Below are 23,436 nucleotides of genomic sequence, written 5' to 3'. Positions count from 1 at the left end.
TGAACAAATGATCTAATTAATACTGCAATCATAATGAGGCTGACAGGAACAAAAGGTTGAGAATGCAGCAATATCTATCCCTGGCCAACAGGAAATATATGACACATCTCCAATTAGAACAAAACAATAAAAGTCCAAATTACCAGCATAAAGAAGGACAAAATTAGGCAATAACATCCAAACTGCCTGACAACTTATTCTTAGCTACACAGCTCCAGTGATGGGCAAAGGAAAGGAAATTCATGCCTAGAAATAGAATAATGGTGTTTTTACATGAATTTTTGTCAAGTGTTGCTAAAGGGGAAAGAAATAGCCTTAAATCGCTTTTGAATTTTTCTATATGTTCCTCTAAGTAAAATTCAGATTAGTCTTAGGCAGCTGGATTTGGGTTTCTATTACTTGCTATAACAAAAACAAAAACAATACTCACCAATGCAGAAATTCCACTTGTTCCTGCCTTAGATCCCACTACCTACCACGCTTGTTCAGTTTCCTCTACCTGAATAGTGATGTAAGTTGCTTAGTGACATATGTTCAGGTGCACCTCTCTAAGGACCACATTCAGCACACATCCACATTTCATCTTACCCTGTCTGTAAACACAACCACTTAAGGAAACTTTGATCATATAGAGTTTTGGAGGTGCTGCACATTACCCCAAGAAATGCAGCCACTCTCTGGAAGATGCTGATGTTTTCCATCAGGCTTTATCTAGTGACCAGCTCCCCACACACTGCTTAGCAAACAGCAAAACTTTATATTTTTCTTTCTGACACTACTGCCTTACCTTACCCATTACAGACCAATTTTGGAAACAAAGTCCTTCCCTGGGACAGGGAAGGCTTTAAAGTATTAATATCCTTTTATTAGCCATTTAATATCTCATTATTTCAAGTCCAGTGATACTGGAAGGCCGGAAGCTTAATTACTGCAGCCATAAGTTGGGAAGCATCATCTTCAAGATGCATGTGAGCTTATACTTATTTATCTGCAAGCATGAAAGAGTTCATCCCCCACTGAAGATGCATGACTGGCTTCTGTGGTTCCAAAAACCACAATTCAGTTACAAACAATACAACTGCAAATGCATGAAAACATGAAGCCATCCTGAAGTCAAAAAGATAGACACATAAAGATTAAATCGTGGCCGGGCGCGGTGGCTCAAGCCTGTAATCCCAGCACTTTGGGAGGCCGAGACGGGCGGATCACGAGGTCAGGAGATCGAGACCATCCTGGCTAACCCGGTGAAACCCCGTCTCTAGTAAAAAAATACAAAAAACTAGCCGGGCGAAGTGGCGGGCGCCTGTAGTCCCAGCTACTCGGGAGGCTGAGGCAGGAGAATGGCGTGAACCCGGGAGGCGGAGCTTGCAGTGAGCCGAGATCCGGCCACTGCACTCCAGGCTGGGCCACAGAGCGAGACTCCGTCTCAAAAAAAAAAAAAAAAAAAAAAGATTAAATCGTAATTATAATATGAACATTGCATTTTCTTTTTCCAAAGACCTTAAAAAAGACTCAGCAAGAAAAGAATGCACACTGTGGCAGGCAGCATAAAGTCACCTCCCCCCAGAAGATGTCTGTGTCCTAAACCCCAGAACCTGAGAATATCTACCTTACACAGTAGGGTGGGTTGAACTGTAGCCCCCCAAAAAAGATATGGCCAAGTCCAAACCCCCAGCACCTGTGAATGTGATCTTATTTAGAAAAAGGGTATTTGCAGATGCAATTTCAATGATCTCAAGAAAAGACCATCCTGAATTAGGATGGCCCCTAAATCCAAAGACAGGTACCCTTATAAGAAAAGAGAGTCATACAGAGACACAGGGGTGAGACCATGCAACCACAGAGGCAGAGATTACAGTGATGCTGCCACAAGTCAAGGAACACCCAGGGCTACCAGAAGCTGGAAGAGGCAAGGAACAATTCTCCTCTAGAGCCTTTGGAGGGACTGGAGTCCTGCTGACACCTTAATTTCAGATTTCTGACCTCCAGAACTGTGGGAGGACAAACTTCTATTGGTTTAAGGCATCAAGTTTGTGGTAACAGTTCTAGGAAATAATACCTGTGTCAGAAGGAGGTCACAGATATCATTAAGTTAAGGATCTTAATATGAGTTATCTTGTAAGAGGTAATCAAGGGTCCCAAAGTAATCACAAGGGTCCTTGTAAGAGGGAGGCAGCAGGGTCAGAGTCAAAGGAGATGTGATGATGGAATTAGCCACATGGGGAAGAGAGAGAGAGAGAGTTGGAGATGCTACCCTGCTGGCTTTGAAAACTGAGGAAGGGTTCACAGCTTCACAGCCAAGAAATACACATGGCCTCTAGAAGTTGGAAAAGGCAAAGAAACAGATTCTCCCCTAGAGCTTCCAGAAGGAATGCAGCCCTACTGACCTATTTTAGACTTCTGACCTCCAGAACTGTAAGATACATGTTGTTCCAGGTGATATGGATTAAAAAATGAAAATACATCTTTTGCAAATTCAAAAAAAATCCACTATCAATTGATTCCCTGATGGGAAAATCATAGGAACGATATTTGGTTACTAGCTCATAGAAACACTAGCGCGCCACTCCCCACCCCAACACACACACACACACACACACACACACACACACGCACGTGCATGCATACACACAATGTCCTACATAACCTTCAAGAATGACAATTTTAGATGTACAGAGGTTGAGGTCATAGGATCTGGGGCTGACCTCCTAGGTGGGAACTCTGACCCCTATATCCACTAGAACTTGAGCTACAGCACCTTCTAGGTACCATTTCCTCATGTATAAACTTTGAAGAGTAGTATTACCTGTCTTAAAAGTTTGTTGTGAAGATGAAATGGGTCACCACTTCTAATGCTCTTATTATGATACCTGGTACTTAATAAATGCTCAATACATTTTACCTATTAATACTCATTAGCTGTAGTAAGCTCCTACGGATAGAAATCATATGCATTCCACCTTTATATCTCCCAAAGCTGTTTATATACTGCCCTCTACAAGTGGATGATTAGGAAATATTTGTGAAGTTCCATGAGAACAGAAGATGATTTGGATTATAGAATCGGGCCCAAGTCTTTACCTGATGCCAAATCCCTTTGACTACAGGGAACCTTCTACCCCTTTGAAGATTTTCAGTAACAGAAAATTCATTGGCAATGTTCCAACAATGATGTAACAGCCATTTGTGCATAGTATCTTGTTCTGTCTCTGGGAAGCTCTAGCATTCATTCATTCATTCATTCATTCATATATTCCACAAATATTTACTGTGTTCCAGATACCTTGCTTAGGATTGGGAATAGAAGTTAGTAAAACAGACATAGTCATAGTTATTGTGGACCTTACACTCAAGTAGCAGTTAACATTCAATGTGGATGTTGTGTTAGGCCATTCTTGCACTGCTATAAGGAAATCCCTGAGGCTGGATAATTTAGACAGAAAAGTGGTTTAACTGGCTCACGGCACCCACGTCTGCTTCTGGTGAGGACCTCAGGAAGCTTACAATCATGGCAGAAGGCAAAGGGAGAGCAGATGGCTCCCATGGTCAGAGAGGGAGTGAGGAGGTGCCACACACTTTTAAACAACCAGGTCTCATGTGAACTCACTCACCACCAAGGGAACGGTACTAAGCCACTCCTGAGGGATCCGCACCTACGACCAAAACACCTCCCACCAGGCCCCACCTCCACCACTGGGGATTACATCTCAACATGAAATTTGGAGGCTGATATGGTTTGGATCTGTGTCCCCACCAAATCTCATGTTGAATTGTAATCCCTAATGTTGGAGGTGGGGCCTGGTAGAAGGTGATTGGATCATGGGGGCAGATTTCTCATGAATGATTCAGCACCATCCCACTTGGTACTGTCCTCGCGATAGATGGTGAGTGAGTTCTTATGAGATCATTTAAAAGTGTGCGGCACCTTCCTCTGCCCTGCTTGCTCCTGCTCCTGCCATGTAAGATGTGTCTGCTCCTCCTTCATCTTCTGCTATGGCTGTAAGTTTCCTAAGGCCTCCCCAGAAGCTGAGCAGATCAGAACCATGCTTCCTGTATAGCCTGTGAAACCATGAGCCAATTAAACCTCTTTTCTTTATAAATTATCCAGTCTCAGGTATTTCTTTATAGCAATGTGAGAACAAAATAATACAGAGGCCCAAATATCTAAACATAGCTTGGAGACAAATATCCAGACAATATTTTGGATATTTCAATATATATTATATCTATACCCATGCACCTGCATACTTATATCCACATGTGCATCTGTATATAAATATGCAGGTGCATGGGTATAGATATAATATGTATTGATATATTACAGGTCAAGTACTACGTGACTTTTTCTAGATATATATTCTTATTTAATCATCCTCTAAACTCCACATTGGGCTTTTTATCACACATAGATTTAACAATTCAATTACAAGTGCACAGAATAACTTAAGATTACCATCTGACAAGATTTCCACCAGAAGACATAAAAGAATAGAATGAGTGTGAAATTTATCTTCAAATGTGCCCAAATGTTACTTATCTAGAGACTTCCCCCAAAACTCCCTTTAAAACTTTGCCCTTGACTGCTCCTGAAAATGTGCCCTCAGCTCAAATGCCAGGAAAACATTTTTAAAAAATCAACTGTCTTTTGTACTTCTAAAAACCCAGGTGTAGCGGGGTGTGGTGGCTCATGCCTGTAATCTCAGCACTTTGGGAGGCTGAGGCAGGCGGATCACTTGAGTCTAGTAGTTGGAGACCAGCCCGGGCAACACGGCAAAACCCTGTCTCTATAAAAAATACAAAAATTAGCCTGGCATGGTGGTGGGAGCCTGTAGTCGCAGCTCCTTGGGAGGCTGAGGTGGGAGGATCACTTGAGCCTGGGAGGTCAAGGCTGCAGTGAGCTGAGATCACACCACTGCACTCCAGCCTGGACAACCTAGTGAGACTAGGGATTTTCAAGGATTAGGGATTAGTTTGATTATTGTTAGTTCTGCCATATACCATGACTTTAGAAGAAATCTCTAGAAAAGTATGTTTCCACTGTATCATTATCATCCCCATTTTATAGATAAGGAAACTAGGCTCAGAGATGGTAAGTAATTTGTCTAAGGTCAAACAGTAAGGAAGGTGGAGTCGGGATCTTTACCAACATCACACATCTGGAAGCTCAACCAAAGAACTCACTACCTCTGCAGTCTTTTTCTTTATATTGAGCTAAAAATGGTGCCTTTCAACTTCCACTCTTGGAATATAAAAAGCACAAAGATACTCCATCTTCCACATGATGGTCCTTGAAAGACTTACAAAAAGCTGCCATGTCTCCCTCTCCACCTCACCCCTGAGCCTTTTCTTCTCATCAATAGGCTTAACACTCACACTTCCTTCAATCATTTCTCCTGTGATTTGATTTCAAGAGTCCTCAGCCTCCTGGACACTTTTTGGCAGAGCACAACCTGATTTTTTATTGTTCTTATGGCCTAGAAAGATACAGAATTCTCCATCAGAGTGAGAGAGTGAAGTCCATCATTTGTTGCTTGTTTGTTTTTAGAGACTGGGGTACAAAAAATATCTCACCTTCCTCTGAAATTCACTATCAAAAACTAGGAGCACAAGTGTGACAAGAAATGACAAATTTCCTTTAGCCTCCATGTGAAGGACAAAAGGGAGTGGTGCAGACCACGGTGAACTGAAGGGCTTCCTTCAGTTATGTTATGCAAGGAGCATAACATGCAAAGGTGTTATGCAAAGGAGCATCCTCTCTTCAACTCCAAAAGAGGTTCACAGGAAATCATGGGGACCCAGGACCACCTGGTTCTGTGATTTTTTATAAGAAGCTGTAAATCCAGATTTCTGTGTGAACTTGCCAACTTTTACGTGGGGGCAACAAATTAAGTAAAAATTTTTGAACTACGCAGACCCTCTCCACACCCCCCACACACTTCTGGGTCAGATCTGGTCTGCAGACTGCCTGCCTGTGACCTCTGCTCTGAGTCACACACCCATTCATGCTAATGAAAATCAACCTGTAGCAGCCTCATCAAACAGTTGACTCACTGGATCCCAACACTGATAAAAACGCCAAGGCTTCTTGCATGTATGCACTCGCGTGCACACACACACGCCATCTTGTACTTGTTTTTTTTTTAAACCTAAAAGTACAGCAGTCTCCCAGTCTCCTCCCATCCATGGGTAATATATTCTAAGACCCCCAGTGGATGCCTGAAACCACAGATAGGACTGAATCAGGTTGTTATCCATCAGAACAACATCAGGACAGAAGACATCTGTCCGTGTCTTCCACCTAAATTTAATGTCTCTTCACATCTTAATGAAGAATTTATCCCACACTGTGGCCTTTACTTTTGCAGTTTGAGATGCGACAGCAAAACTACCATGAACGTTTTTTCCTTCATCACGATTTCATGGATAGAAGATTCACTCTGACTGTAGATCTTAGTAACCTCAGCATATGATTTTTTTCTTTCCTTCTTAAGTCAAGAACTCTCACCTTTTCACTTAAAAGAAGCACTGTATGACTTCTTGTTGGCCTATCCAAATTGCCAGCATCACTACTCTTGTACTTTGGGGTCATTTGTAAATAACACAAGGGCGACTTGAACACAAGCACTGTGATACCGTGACAGTCTATTTGATCACCCAGGCAACTACTAAATGACTCAGAGGTGGGTGGTGTCTACAGCATGGATATATGCCAGACAAAGGCATGAGTTACATCCCAGGTGGGACAGAGCAGGAAGACTCAAGATTTCTTCACAATACTCAGAACAGTTCACAATCTAAAACATGAATTGCTTCTTTCTGAAATTTTTCATTTAACATTTTTGCACTGTGGTTGACCACAGTTAAATGAAACCACAGAAAGTGAAACCACAGATAAGAAGAGACTACTATAGGTGTCAACTGGAAATTTTACATTTATCTCTTTTAATCTTGCCAGATTAGGCCAAGGTTCCAGATTTTCAAAATCAGGTATGTCCTCTGATACTGTCCCCCAAAAGTCATACAGTCACAGGCCAAACATGTTCATTTGTTTGGATATTACCATAATGTACATCTTTCTAAATTCACATTTTTCCCTTATCTAACTCATGGTTCCAAGGCACAAACATCTTTGGTGAGCCCTGCAAGATTCTCCCTAAAAATCATTCAATGTTTTCTGTACTCTGAAGGAAGACTGTGTGACAACTCCACAGACTGAGAGGATCTCTCCAAAGGGTGCTAATGAATGTGCCACGTATTTAACGATGTCCCGGGGATGATGCCAAGGTCATAGCTTTGTGGACAACTCCATTCAACTTGGAGTTATAGTAAAATTTACTACAAACAGTGACACTGAAGCCACAGCAAATGCATCACAGCCATTTCATTCAATCCCCTCAATTGACACAAGCCCCAAATTTGCAACAGTCCTGGAATCCCCTTAAAAAGTGTGAATACAGCCCTGGGCTTGTGATCTGCAGCTTTCACTTTGTTCCTCTGAAGACTGGGTAATAATTTGTTAGATGAATCCCCATCCTCCTGAGGCTACATAGGTGAAAGTTGAGCAAAAAAGTATCATCTTCCAAAATGACGTCTATGAGGATGAGCAGAGGATACTCTTAGTACCTCTGTGTGGAGTGGAGAAAACCAAGTATATGGCAATAATGGGATCCTTGAACTCGGTCCTGTCCCTCTAGAGCAGAGCTCTTCAGGGCAAGAGAAGGAGGATTCCACCCCATGGGGCTTCACAGCAGGCTCTTAGGTCAGAGCAAAAGGCTTAGGAAACTATAGATTGAATCATTTGTTTGAGCCCATTATGACATAAGCATACAGACACCATCATCTCTTATCAGTGTCTCCTTTCTAGAATGACAGGGGAATAGTAAAAATGGTGTAAAACTTGCACATTGTCAAAAGCAACCAGCTGAGCAGTTCATCATCCATATTTTTCATTGGTGCAGATAATCTCCTGTGACTTGGCTCAGATCTTTCTAAACTCTGAATATTTAAGGCCACAGATTTAATCAAACCTGCCTACAGAATACAAGGACCACCAGGAACCCCAGGCAGGGCTATGTGTGCAGGTTTTAAGCTAGTCCACCTTCCATCTCTAAGGACAGTGAGCATTGCAAGTCCAGGAAAGACTCTATGCCAAACGAGAGCTTCCTAAGAATTAATTTCTTTGTTAATTAGACCTCACGACTACATCAGTCTTTTTTTTCTGAAACTGTCTCTGGCTTAAGACACAGTGTCCTGTAGGTCACAACAAGAAGAAATCAATCCCTCCCAGACCTTACTGAGACCAAGTTTCATGTAACCTCTAAACAGGAGCTAGTAGAATGTGAGGAAGGGCAGAACTCTGAGTTATTGTATTTTTCTAAAATAGCTGAATAGATTGGACTTAGGGGCTCTCTTAACAATTTAAAGGAGGAAGGATCATTCTAAAAAACTCAAATCCTTTCTCGCTGAGGCCTCTGCTGCAAAAGCAATGGCAACCAATGTGCTAAGAACAAATAAGCAGAAACACTAAATTTGGTGGTTCAAAAAGACCCCTTCAAAGAGCATGAACAACATATTGTCTGGTTCCTAGCAGAATTTGGAGTCAGAAACAGAGCTAATTTGAGTGAAGAATCTAGCAGAAATGTCCCATGGCCAGATTTCCTAAACTGTATCCCACTGGTTATATTCAAATTAAGTTAGGTGGCACATGGGTGAACTTATTTTTATTTTAATAGTTATTTATTTTAAGGCATATTAACAAAAAATTTAATACACCAAGTTTATGGACTTCATTGTCTTATAATGAAGCTAAATTCGTTTTTAAGTTTGAAAAGGTAATGCGTTTATTAGCACCACACCCTAACCCACTGAGCTAACTGACCACCCCAAAGAAGCAAGGCATTTAAAGAAAATATATTGAATAAATAGTATTATTAGACACTGTGAGTTGGCAAAAAAAAAAATGAGAAGGTGGTATTTGGATTACTAAAGTTGGGAAAATATTGTCTTATGAGGAAAGATAGAGGGAAGAATACGGGAGACAAGAAAGGGGAGAAGGAGGATAAATTCTTTCTGCTGGAGATAAAGGGTCAGGGATTCCCCTTTCCAGGGAGAGGGAGGCAGCATCGCCTGCTGCAGCCGCCTGCTGATTCCAGGGAGTCTCTGCCGTCAGCTGTTTCCTCCTTCGTGAGGTCATTCTGGCCTCCAGCCCTTCAGAGCATGGGACGCTCAGTCAGAACAAGACCTTGGAGACAAAAGAAGGGGCGACAAAAAGCTCTGAGCAAGCACTTAGGAGAACTGGAGATAAATTCCCCCTTACCTTAATGACGTCTTCATCGGCAGACTTGCATTCCACAGACTCAGACACATCGACCACAGAACCGTCCTCCTGGACCCCCACGACTTTGACAGGAACCGAAACAGGCTTTCCGGTGAGAATGGCGGTGTTCAAAACCTCGGTGTCCTGAACAGGAGAGGAGAGGGCTCAGGTCAGCAAGCGCGCACCACGGGGGCGAGGGGGACGGGGGTGTCCACCAAGCTCCCGACGCCTTCATTCTCCTTCTGCAATTTAGACAGAAGGGATGTCCGAAGGGATGAAGCTACGAAGCACACATACAATGGAAGGTTCCGAACAGCTGGACGGGGTTCCACCCCAGACGGAGATAATCAAACCTGACGGTTGGTGGGACGGTTGGTGGGAATGTCTTCTCAGTCCCAGGTGCAGGGTCATCCTCCCCTCCCTGACCTCCACTCCCTCTGCCCTACTCCAGCCCCGCCACCCTCCGCCCCACAGACTCACACAGAGCACACGAGTTCCTTTCAGTACTTTTCAAATCTTGGCTCAAGGATCATTTGGGAAGCGACTACCTATTTTCTGGGCCTATTAACATAGTGAACATAGACTTCATTGTGATTTTAAATTAGGAAAGACAACAGCAGAAGCAACAGAAGAGAACGAGTCAAACATTACAAACCTCCGCACACCCAAGCTGACCACCAACACCCCACCTCCCCGACACCTCCAGAACCCCCAGAGATCTCCCTCCAAACCCAGGTATTTTTAAATGCTGACATGTGCGCTTCTCACTTCCTCAGTTGACTGATCTCCTCAGAGTTCTATAGGTTCTAATATATGTTCATAATTTATCTCAGTCTGTCAAATATTTGCCACCCCCACTGCCAACTTCCCTACTCAAGCCATCTTCCCTCAACTGGACAACCACAACGCCCTCCCCAACTGGTTTCCCTGTGTCCATTCTCTTTACAACAAAGATTATCTTTTTGATTCAATATAATGCAGATTATTTCTTTCCTAGATTATAACTCTTTGAAAAGTGTCCTGCTATTCTTTTTTTTTTTTTTTTTTTTTTTTTTTTTTTGAGACAGAGTCTGGAGTGCAGTGGCGCGATCTCGGCTCACTGCAAGCTCCGCCTCCCGGGTTCACGCCATTCTCCTGCCTCAGCCTCCCGAGTAGCTGGGACCACAGGCGCCGCCACCTCGCCCGGCTAGTTTTTTGTTTTTGTTTTTGTTTTTTTTTGTAGATACGGGGTTTCACCGTGTTAGCCAGGATGGTCTGGGTCTCCTGTCCTCGTGATCCGCCCGCCTCAGCCTCCCAAAGTGCTGGGATTACAGGCATGAGCCACCGCGCCCGGCCCTGCTATTCTTAAGATAAAATCCAAGCTCATGCACATAGAATGATCTGACCTTGGCACCTTTGACCCTCTCTCCTGCTCCTGTCTTTCTGTTCCTCACCACAGTTGAGCCCATTAACATCCCATCAACAGCATCTACCACAGGGTACTTCCCCTGTGCCTGGGTTCTCTGATCTGGAAAACGGGGATAATAAAAACAGCTCCTGTATGGGGACCTTATGAAAACTTGATCAATCAATCAATGTACAAAGCTTAGAACAGAACTGGTACATAATGGGCAACAAGCACACAATAAATCCAGCTGTTACAGTAAGTTCTCTACAGTATTTGCTCCATGAGTGAATTGAAGAACCAATGAGTAGATTCACAAGGGGACTGTGGAAGAGATGCCACTTCACACTTGCCTGAAGAGAAAGGGAGTCAACCAGAGAAGATGGTAGACACCTGGGCAACACAGCCCAGCAATGAGAGTTCACCAAACATTCCACAATTGGCTTCACTAGAATGAACCAACCAGATAACTATTTCAGTGTCTCCCAGACTGTATCAATGAGATCATTATTTCAGTACTGCTTTCACACTTGGAGTCCTTAACCTTAGCTCAGGCACGAAGTGGGTTCTGCAGTCAGCCCCACACTCTCTATTCCAAACTTGATTGTGAAGGCTTAATAGAGTAAGAGATGGAGTCAACCTTTAATAATAATAATAATAATTGCTAAAACTTAGCTATTGTGTATGAAACGGGTAATGTTCTATGTGTTTTATATGTCATTAATTCCTCATTCAGTTTTCTCAACTCTCCCAAGGTAGTCACGGATATTATTCCCATTTTATAGATGATTTATTTTTCGTTGATATTAAACCTGCAAATAATAGCTAGTTGTTAACAGAAAACATCAACTTTGTAATGAATATTTAAAAACAATAACATCCCAATCTAAGAAATGTAAAAATTAAGTTTGTTTGTTTTTTACATGTGTCCCCTCTTCTGGATGAAATTTTAAAGAGAGAAATCCAAAAGAACAGAACGACACTCCATGTTCCTGAGCACTCCCCTCTGCCTGGGGAGCTTAATCCTGTGCACACTTACATAAATTTGTATTAAAGCACATAGGATGGGAAGTACTGTGGAAGTTGAGATGAGAACTCACCTAGGTGGGGTAATGACATGGAAGTGGGAGTAATCTCATGAATACAAGGAACGGAGATCGTATCTTAACTGCTAAGTTCGACTCAATCATGCAGCTGAAAAAAAAAATCAATGCAGGTATTTTTTGTGTGTGGTGCATTGATTTTGTCTAATGAGCATCCCTCCTTCCTTCCTCTTTAGTGACAATGTTTCTTTTTTTCTCTCTCTGTATCACCCAACTCCTGCCATTTGTGAATGTGGCCTGCATGGCGCTGACCCCAGAACACCCAGTCAGACTTTGCAGAAGAGCACGTGACCAAAATACAGTCAATCTAGGTATTGCAGCCCTTTGCCCACAAAGACAGATTCAAGTGAAGCCCAAACAAAGAAAATCAGACAAGAGTAGGAGCTGCAAATATTCCTGGGAAAGATTTCTAGGTTTCTGAATCCAACTACACCTGAAGTCTGTTATCTTTGGAAATTTAGATATACAAAAATTAACTGTTTTACCGAAGTTAGTTTGAGTTGGGTTTTTTGTCAGTTGCAACAAAAATTCTTAACACATGACGACAGGTAACAAGCAACACACTAGGGAAAGATAAAAGGCTAGACATCAATCTCTGCCTTGTAGAAGCTCATAGCCTTCAAGGAAGACATTACAATATATTTCCCAAACTGAGTTTTAAGAAAGGTGAAATTAATTTTTATAATAAATTACAACTGACACAAACTTATGATTCTATTACACATAACTTTGCAACCATGTTTCCTCCTTCAGCTTTTTCACAGGTAGCTGAGATTTTTGTACCTTTTTTATCCTGTGTCCATCAACGGCCTCTCAAAAATCCCGAAGGCAATTCCTACCTACTTAGCACAATGAGAAAGCAATTTACCATGGTAAATATTACATTGAAATCGTCCCCTGATCCCAGAGATGCTAAAAATCCCTAACCTATCAAAAAACCAAGTATTTTATTCTGCTCTTATTTGTGTGAGTTCTAGGTTTCATGCCTTGAAACATATTTATAGTCCTTTATGACTATGTGATTCCATTAATGTTGCATGTTAGGGTGATGTCAGTGAAAATGGTAGCGTCAAAACATCAGAAAATTCCCTTCTACATAAAAGCAATGAGGAAACTGTCAAACAGTGTCAAGATCAACTTTCGTATAACTCTGGAAATAAACCAAAGATTGATAGGCAACCAGGAGATCATTTATTCAAGAAAAAATGGCTGATTCTTGGTAAAAACAGAACTTTGTGGCATTTTAACCTGACCTGCTTAAATCTCACACTTTCTAGTGCTGTAGTATCTTTGAAAAATAACAGCCTATACTGACAGTAAAAACCAGCAGTCTAGAAGCCACTGGAGTGGGCAGGTCAGGACTGGAGATCTTTCAAAACCTCATTCCCAAATAATTGTCATTTATTGACTTGTCTAATGGTTCCCTGAAAAAAACCCACTTGCAAGGCTGTCGTTATTTGGCTCCACTCTCAGTTCACCCAGCGTGGAAAGCTCTTCCCTAGAGATACTTTCCAGGCAACTGTTTGACTTTTCGCTGCCTGAGGCAGTGTATAACAGTTTAATAAAAAAGCTTCAAAGGAAAAGATAAAGAATGAGACGTCCACAGGGTCATTGAAAGGCTACGGCATATTCCTGGGAATCTATAAGATCATAATCATACTTAGGGCTGTGTGCATGCCTAGAGCTGTGCTCATACACAGGAAAGATCAGAGAATAGACCTAAGCTCTCACCTCTGGTTGATTCTGAGGCTCTGTGAAAGCAGGAAGTGAAAGCTAAGGCAGGTGTCAGGTATTTAAAGAAAACTGTGCCTAATCATTGGCTGACCACGAAGCTAACCAAGCAGAGACTTTACAGACTTTACAGAATTAGTTTGCAAAAGTCACTAAGCAATCAACAACTACTACAACAAACAATCACAAAAACAAACTTGGGGAGGGAAAGAGAATCTGATTCCAAGAGTTGCTGCATTATATTATTTCAAAATGTCCAGCTTTGAACAAAAACTTATGAGATATGCAAAAAAGCAAGAAAATATGGCCCATACACAGGACAAAAAGCAATCAAAGCAAATTTTCCCTGAGAAAGCTAAGGTATTGGACCTACTAGACAAAGATGACAATTATTTTAAATTAAGCATTTTGAATATATTCAAAGAAATAAAGAAAATAACATCTAAAGTACTAAAAGAAAGTATGAGAGGCCAGGTGCGGTGGCTCACACCTGTAATCCCAGCATTTTTGGAGGCTGAGGCAGCCAGATCATGAGGTCAGGAATTTGAGACCAGCCTGGCTAACATGGTGTAACCCCATCATTACTAAAAATATAGAAAAATAGCCAGGTATGGTACAACCACGCCTGTAATCCCAGCTACTTGGGAAGCTGAGGCAGGAGAATTGCTTGAATGCAGGAGGCAGAGATTGCAGTGAGCTGAGATCATGCTACTGCACTCCAGCCTGGGCCACAGAGCAAGATTCCATCTCAAAGAAAAAAAAAAGACAATATTGATAGATATGAATCATTTTCTTAAATAACCAATTAGAAGTTCTAAAGTTGAAAAGTATAATAACTGAAATGAAAAATTAACTCATGGGGCTCAACAGCAGATTTGAGCAGATAGCAAAAAGAATCAGTGAACATAAAGATAGGTTAATTAAAATTAAAATGTGAGGAGTATAAAGAAAATAGAATGAACAAAAATAGTACAAATACAGCATCAGAGATTTCTGTGATGCCATCAAGCATACCAGCATAAGCACAATTGCAATCCCAGAAGAAAAGGAGGCAGAGAAAAAGGAAGAAATAATATTTGAGTAATTAATGGCAAAGGTGACCCAGATTTTATTTAAAATATTAATCTGCACATTCAAGAGTTCAGCAAACTCAAAATAGAATAAACTCACCAAGATCCACACCTAGATACATCATAATCAAACTGTCAAATACCAAAATACTGTATAATATTGAAAACAGCAAGACAAATACCTCATGATATACAAGCAATCTTCAAAAGACTAAGAACTGTTGTATTACCAGAAACTGGAGGCAAAAAGGCAGAAGGTTGACAACATTCAATGTGGTGAAAGAAAAGACTGTCAACCGAGAATTTTATATCCAGAAAACCTGTCTTTCAAAATAAAATGAAGAAATTGTCACAAAACAAGAGAAACAGACAGTGAGAGAGTTCTTCACTAATAGACTCATCTTACAAGAAACACCAAAAGAAGACCTCTAGGCTCAAATGAAGGAACACCAGACAGTAATTCAATTACACATGAAGGTATAGAGAGCACCAGTAAATGTAACTACATTGAGAAATATAAAGGACAATACAAACATATTTTTGTTTGTGACATTACATTTCTTCTATCTTATTTAAAGGAGAACTGCATAAAGGAGTAATTATAGATGTTTGTTCATGGACACACAACTTGCAGAAAGATGCAACTTGTATGACAAAAACAGAGACAAAGATGAATGTTGTATAAAATGAGTCAATCAACCAGAAAATATAACAATTATGAAACAGATGCACCTAACAAAGCCCCAAAATACATGAGGCCAAAACCGACACAGTTGAAGAAAAGAGATAAAATTCAACAATAAGAGTTGGAGACTTCAATATTCCACTTTCAGTAATTAACAGAACAACTAGTCATAAGATCAACAATGAAAAGGAAGACTTTAAGAATACTATAAAGAAACAAGACCTAACAGACATCTATAGAACACAGTAGCCAGCAACAGTAGAATACACATTGTTACTGCATTTACATGGAGCATTCTGTAGGACATATCACAGGTCAGGCCATTAAACAAGTCTCAACAAATTTGAAAGGACTGAAATTATAGAAAGTAAATTATCTGATATCAATAGAATGAAATTAGAAAAGGATAGGGTGAAAATTAAAAATATCTGTAAACATTCGGAAATTAAACAATCCTCTTTTAACAACCAATGTTTCAAAAAAGAAATCACAAGAGAAATCAGAAAATACTATCAAATGAGTAAAAATGAAAGCACAACATGCCAAAACTTATGAGATGCATTAAAATTAGTATTGAGAGGGAAATTTATAGCTGTAAATGCCTATATGGGAAAATTAAAATATCTCAAATTAATAACCTAGCTTTCTACCTTAGAGAACTAGAGAAAAAAGAGCAAACCCAGAACAAGCACAAGGAAGACAATAATAATAGAGCAGAAAAAATGATAAGTATAGTTTAATAATAATATAAATATCATATCGTTATTTATATTAAATATTGGTATTTACTATTAAATAATGTTATGTCAAATAATATTAGATATTACATTTTATATTTATGTATTAATACAAAATAATAAATTACATATAGAGAAAATCAGTGCAATGAAACCAAAAGTAAGTTATTTGGAAAAATTTTAAAGCTGATAAAACTTTAGCCAGACTGATGAGTGAAGCAGTAGGGAGATTCAGATTTCTAAAATAAGGAATTAAACAGGAGCTCAGTATTACAGGAAAAAAAAAATTACAGAGGAATACTAGAGCATATGCCAAAAACCAGATGACCTAGATGAAAAGAGAAAATTCATAAAAAGACAAAAACTACCAAAACTGGCTCAAGAGGAAATTGGAATTTCAATATCTATAACTGATAAAGAGACTGAATAATTAAAAAATAAACTTTCCACAAAGAAAAGCTCAGGACCAGATGGTTTCATTAATAAAGTCTAACAAAAGCTTAAAGAAAGAGTAATATTAATTTTTAGAAATTCTTCACAAAATTAGAAGATGAAACAGTTCCCAGCTAATTCTATGAGACCAGTATTACCATAATTAAAAAAAAAAAAGAAAAAAAAAAAAAAAAAAGCAAAGACATCACAGGAAAAGAAAACTACAGGCCAATATCCCTAAAGAATATAGATGCCAACCCCACACCCCTGCCACACACATGCAAAATACTAGCAAACAAATGCATGCAACATTTTTTTAAAGGACTAAACACCATAATGAGTGGGAATTATCCCAGGGATGCAGGGTTGGTTCAACGTATGAAAATTAATCAATGTAATACACTTTAATTATAGAACAAAGGACCAAAATGCATGTCTTGATGGTCTCAAGACATGTGAAAAAAAAGCATTTGACAAAATCCAACACCTTTCAACAATAAAGTTACTCAATAAATTAGGAATTGATGGGAACTTCCTCAACATGATAAAAGCCATCTATGGAAAACATACAGCTAACATCACAATGGTAAAAGACTGTAAGCTTGCTCAAGATCAGGAAGAAGACAAAGATGACTCTCACCACTTCTATGCAGTGTTGTACTGGAGGTTCTCGCCAGGTAATTGGTGGTGGGGGGGGGGAATTAATTAAAAGGAATCCAAACTGAAAGGAAGAAGTAAAACTATCTCTATTTGCAGATGACATGATCCCATACCTAGAAAATTCTAGAAATTCACAAGCAAACCATTAAAGCTAATAAAGGAGTTAAGCAAATTTCAGGATACAAGATGAAAATCTAAAACTCAATTTTATTTGTAATGAACGATATATAAATGAAATTAAGAAACTAATTCTCTTTATAATAGCATTGAAATTAATACATTACATGGAAATAAGTTTAATGAAAGTAGTTGGTTAAACTTAAATATCTCACAAAGTATTGTTGAAAAAGTTTAAAAAATACCTAAATAAATAAATAAAATGTATCCTATGTTCATAGATTGGAAAACTTAATATTGTTAAGATGTCAACACTCCCCAAAGAAATATACAGATTCAATGTAATTGCTATCAAAACTCCAGCTGCCTTTTTTCCAGAAATACACAAGCTAGTGTTAAAATTCATATGGAGATGAGGCAGAATAGCCAAAGCAATCTTGATAAATAACAGTTGGAAGGCTCACACTTCCTGATTAGAATTGACTTTCCAGAAATAAACTCTCACATTTTCAGCAGATTGGTTTTCAACAAAGATGTCAAGATAATTCAGTGGCGAAAGAATAGTTTTTTCAACAAATGATGCTGGGATAACTGGATATCCACTTAAAAAAGAACAAAGTTGGATCCATACCTCACACCACATTCAAAATTTAGTTCAAAATATATCAAAGACATAAATTTAAGGGCTCAAACTATTAAACTCTTTAAAGAAAACTTAGGTATAAATCTTCATGACTTCAGACTCAGCAAATATTGCTTAGATATGACACCAAAAGCACAACCAACAAAGAAAGTAAATTGTACTTTATCGAAGTTAAAAACCTTTGTGCTTCAAGAGATACCACCAAGAAAGTAAAAGGACAATCCACAAATGGGAAAAAATATTTGCAAATAATTTATTTGATGAGGGTCTAGTGTTTGGAATATATACAGAACTATTATACCACACAAAATAGACAAATATCCAGATTAAAAATGAGGGAACAAGATTTGAATAGACAGTTTCCAAAAGAAGATATATTAATACAAATTGGCCAATAAACACATGAAAAGATGCTCAACATCATTAAGGAAATGTAAACCAAAAACAGATACCACTTCACACTGACTAGGACAGCTTTAAATAAAAAGACATAAAATAACAAGTGTTGACTGGCAAGAATGTATGGAAATGGGAACTCTCATACATTGTCTGTGGGGTGTAAAATCGTGTGACTGCTGTAGAAAAGTTTGGTGCTTCCTCAAAAGGTTAAACAGAGAATTACCATTTGACCTAGCAATTATACTCCTGGGGGTGTGTGTGTGTTTGTGTGTGTGTGTGTGTGTGTGTGTGTGTGTATATATATATGACTGCTAATAGGTTTGGGATTTCACTGGAGGAGTGATGGAAATATTCTAGAATTAGTGTTGATGGTTGCAAACCCTTGTGGATATACTGAAAGCCACTGCATAGTGAAGACAAACAAACAAAAGATTCCGTGTTATTCTGAATAGTGAGGTAATGCCGTACGTCCTGGCATTTCATGTGTTGGGAACATCAGTACAGATGTCAGTAGAAAGGCTCATACCACTCCTCAATGCCAGTGATGATTCAGTGTTTTGTGAAAGATGGACAGTGGGCAACACAACAACTTTGCCAATGAGAAAACATTTGGCAGACTATAAAATCCAAGAAGTAGATATAATACAGGGCATCTTCAACACCATTTTTGACCAGCTGAAGTTTTACCAGGGTGAGTAACAGCCTCGTACTCTATGGCCATGAGAAGGATTCACACATCAGGCAGCAAGCAGCCCTAAGTGTTGACAGTCTCTCCTTTCCTCTTCTTGTTTCTCAAATGGTCATGATTCTTTACATGACAATCGTTCTGTTAGCTTCTAATCTGCAGAGTCAACTGAATCTTAGGGATATCTTAGATCTAGAAGGAACTGAAGAACACATTGCCTTAAAGTGCCTTGTTTTATGAAGAAAAGAGAGCAGCAACTCCTTCCACGTTGGGAATCTGAAACCCCATTGGACGAGGTGAACTACCCACGGGAAATACAAAGGCAAAAGAGAACATCACACTCTAGTACCACGTTTGAGAGAAAAGAATAATAATAGCTCTCATATAAGAGAGCATCTGCTTTGTGCTAGGGATTAATTAATGAGGTTGCTTCTATTATTCCTTTCGCTTTACAGAGAAGAATGTAGGAAATAAGGAATCTCTGACTGATAAAGAAACTGACTGCTCAGTAACTCCACCTATGGGTATCTTTATGGAGAGAAATGCCCAAACAAGGTCATCGGTACATGAAGGATACTCATCAAAGCATTGTTTCTAATAGGAAAAGGTAGACACTATCTAAATATCCATTAGTTGGGAAATGGCCCCATGAACTGGGTACAGGTCCACAGTATAAAATATTATGTAACAGATAAAATGATTATTTGGACCCTATATTGTTTAAAAATAAGCCAGAGTACTTCAGCTTTCTTAGCTATAAAAAAAAATTCCAAAGACTTTATAAGGATGGCATTAAATAAATAAAATTTCCTCACAAGCTCTCTTTTTGAGCACACAGTCTGATTGTATTTTACTGTCCATTTGAATTTGCCAATGAAACATAGGTGGAATTATGTGCTCATTTGAATCAGAAGCTCTGAGAGCACGAGACTTCACACTCTCCCTTTCCATGCCATGGTGATGGTGGCTGCTCCGCCATCCTGGCTCCCAAAGTGACCCAGAGCAAAATTCTCCAACTGATCTGTGTCAGACAGGCAGTGTGAGCACAAATAAACCTCTGTTGCTTTAAGCTATTAAAATTTAGGAGTGGCAAGTAACTTTCAGCACATTATTTTGACTATGTACTCTCAGGCTAAAGATAAAAATAACTGTAAACACATATTGAATTCTAGTTAGGTTTGTTTTCCACAGCAGTATGGGTTAGCAATTCTAAAACTGCTTTAGTATTCTAGGATTGAGCAAACAATATGTGTTGGGTAATGAGAGCCAGGATTCTCACTGCTAGAAAATTGAGTTTAAAAATGGAAAGGAGAAGGAGTTAGAGTGAACTCTGCAATCATGAACTGGGATGGGAAGAGTACCAGCACAAAACCACAGGGGCGGGGACATACATGTGTCTACCTATGTATAATGTGGGTGTATATATATGTACATATGTATATAGTTTTTTCCAAGTTCTGTTCACTGAGAGGGCTTAGCTATAATAACACCCCTTTAGCAATCAGCGCACCTAGTACCCAGAATGGAGCTCTAAAAACCAATCTCCAATAAAAGAAAACAGAGCTCCTTAGAGAAATGGCTGATTTAAGTGTCAAGACAAAGAAAGTACAAGAACATGAGCCTAAAATATCCTGTGGAGGCAGAAAGTAACAAAGTGCTCAAAAAAAAAAAAAAGTCAAAAGGACACAAGAGGCAGAGTGAAGGGGCACCCACTTCCAGTCTGGGACAATTTTAGCATCACAGCAAATAATCACAGCAGTCAACTATAATCTGTAGAATAAAATGAGCTTCTGAGTCCATATTGTTATAAACAAACAGTGGAGAAAGGAAGATTGATCCTTAGAGTAGAATTCCAGCTAACAAATATAAAAAGGAATGATGAAACTACAATACCACCACCTGGCAATCACTATTTATTACTGTAATTGTTTCAGGCAAGAATCATTAATGGGCTCTGCTGGTGACTGAAAGGATGATAAGAAACAGGACACTTGCATTGTGCCAAAGTATCTCTGTGAAAGAAACATTAATTTCAAAGGGAAAAAAACACAGTAACTTTATGGTGTCTAAACCTAGCATATACCACCTGTCTTGGTCCATTTTGTGCTGCTATAACAGAATGCCACAGACTGGGTAATTTATAAAGAACAAATTTTTTTTTTCTCACATTCATAGAGGCTGGGAAGTCTAAGATCAAGGCACCAGCATCTGGTGAGGGCTGCCCTCTGCTTCAAAAATGGCACCTTGAATGGTGTAGCCTCTGGAAAGGATTGCAGAAGGCAGAGGGCAAAAAGGAATGAACTCCTTGGTCAATCCCTTTTATAACAGCATTAATTCATTTATGAGGGCAGAGCCCTAATGACATAAACACCTCCCAAAAGGCTTCAGCTCCCAACGCTGTTGCAGTCAGGATTAAGTTTCCAACACATGGATTTTGGGAGACACACACAGACCATAGCACTCCCTTTACCATGTAATCAAAGACAATATCACTAGTAATGGGATAAATATGCATTGTGTGTCCTGAAAAGGAGATAGCATCAATTCTGGACTGGTTTCTTTTTTTTTTTTTTTTTTTTTTTTTTTGAGACGGAGTCTCGCTCTGTCGCCCAGGCTGGAGTGCAGTGGCCAGATCTCAGCTCACTGCAAGCTCCGCCTCCCGGGTTCATGCCATTCTCCTGCCTCAGCCTCCCAAGTAGCTGGGACTACAGGCGCCCGCCACCTCGCCCGGCTAGTTTTTTGTACTTTTTAGTAGAGACGGGGTTTCACCGTATTAACCAGGATGGTCTCGATCTCCTGACCTCGTGATCCGCCCGTCTCGGCTCCCAAAGTGCTGGGATTACAGGCTTGAGCCACCGCGCCCGGCCTGGACTGGTTTCAAAAAAAAAAAAACATATAAACTGAATCTAATAATAAGGAAATATAAGACAAACCCCAATATGGCACATTCTGTCCATTTCAAATATGTCACAGCCTAAAAGACAAAGACTAGGAAACTGTTCCAGATTAAAGGACACAACAAATGCAATGTGTGGTCCTGAATTGAATCCTCAAACAAAAAAAAAGTATTTTTCTTCTGCTATAATGCATATTAGTGCAATAATAGATAAGATTTGAATATGGTCTGGGAATCAGATAATATTTTGCATTGACATTAATTTCCTGATATTGACATTTCACTCTACTCATGTAAGAGTTTTGAGGAAATTTACACAAACATATTTACAGAAAAAGGATCATCATGTGTATAACTTACTCTCAAGCAGTTCGTTAAAATAACAACAACGTGTCTTTGTGTTGAAAGAGAGAATATTCACATTTTGGGGATTTTGGTGAAGGTATTTGGGAAACACATTTGTTCAGACTCAAAGATATAACCAAGAGAGCAGACAACAGAGATGAATCAATAAATAAATGCATAAAGATGCAGGATGTGGTAAGTGCCTAACAAACAGAATTAGTGACAACTAATTTTTCTTAAACACTTAGATAAGTTCCAGGCAGTGTGCCAAGTTATTTACATGCATTATCTGTTACTAATAATGCATATTTATAACAATAAACTACAATAGATATCAACATCTGATAACCAACAAAGTACCCAACAACAGTGCCTGGTATATTGTAAGTACTTGATAAACACTAACTGGTCTTATTAACATCTTATTTAATCCTCAAGCATCCCTACTGAAGCATTACTATTTTTATCCTCATTTTACAAATGAGGGAACTGAAGCTGAAAGGTTCCATGATTTGGCCAGAATCACTCGCTGCTAAGCTGCAGAGCCAGGATGGGAGCAAAAACATGTGACACCAGAGCCCCCAATCCTGGCTGCTGCACTGGGTCTCCTCTCAGCTCCTCACTTGGAAAATAAACCTAACAATCCCATTTCTTTTCCCAACTCAAAAGAAAGCTTTCAGCCTAAAAGATAGCTTTACACAGATTTTTTAATTTGAAACTTTTACAAATATGTTTTATAGATACAAAAGTTAGTTTTTAGTGGAAACAGCTAGGTAGCCACAAAGGCCCAAGTCACAACCATGTGTGACTTCCAGTGTGTTCCACTCCAGATGCTCTTCCGGCCTGTGAGGTTCTGGCCCACAACCCCAAGGCTTGGCCACCTACACTCTTTGATCCCTGGCACAGAAATGTCAGCCTCTGAGTAGTAATCTAATTCTGACCACATTGGGCCCTCGGACACCTTGACTTCTGATTTTTAAAACTGCAAGGCAGATGTAAATTTCACTCAGAGATAAGCAAGGATGTTGGCTCCAATTTAAATACTGATTTTTCAATCCCACTGTTGTGTATTACATAACGCTGAAATCAGCCAGCTCCCCCAACTTGATGGCTATTTTTAGACTCAGATCATTTATTATCCACAAGACAGTAAGTGATTTCAAAATTCAGCTCTTTCTGAGTCTCTAAATAACACAAATAAAATTATTTCAATAGGATAGCACTCAGAGAGAG

At 39.5% G+C, this 23,436-nt stretch overlaps 1 protein-coding gene across 9 annotated transcripts in view; it reads right to left on the bottom strand.

Annotated features, from left to right (window-relative positions):
• Positions 1–23,436, bottom strand: part of TMEM132B (transmembrane protein 132B) — a 507,637-nt gene that overhangs the window by 58,079 nt on the left and 426,122 nt on the right. For all 9 annotated transcript variants that reach the window (XM_077955780.1, XM_077955786.1, XM_077955787.1 and 6 more), the window contains one exon: positions 9,317–9,460. In XM_077955780.1, coding sequence (XP_077811906.1) covers positions 9,317–9,460 — 144 coding nt within the window. The remainder of the gene's footprint in view (positions 1–9,316; positions 9,461–23,436) is intronic.

This window comes from Macaca mulatta, chromosome 11 (assembly GCF_049350105.2).
Source record: "Macaca mulatta isolate MMU2019108-1 chromosome 11, T2T-MMU8v2.0, whole genome shotgun sequence".
Classification (NCBI taxonomy): Eukaryota; Metazoa; Chordata; class Mammalia; order Primates; family Cercopithecidae; genus Macaca; species Macaca mulatta.
This window is presented reverse-complemented; position numbering and strand designations above follow the sequence as displayed.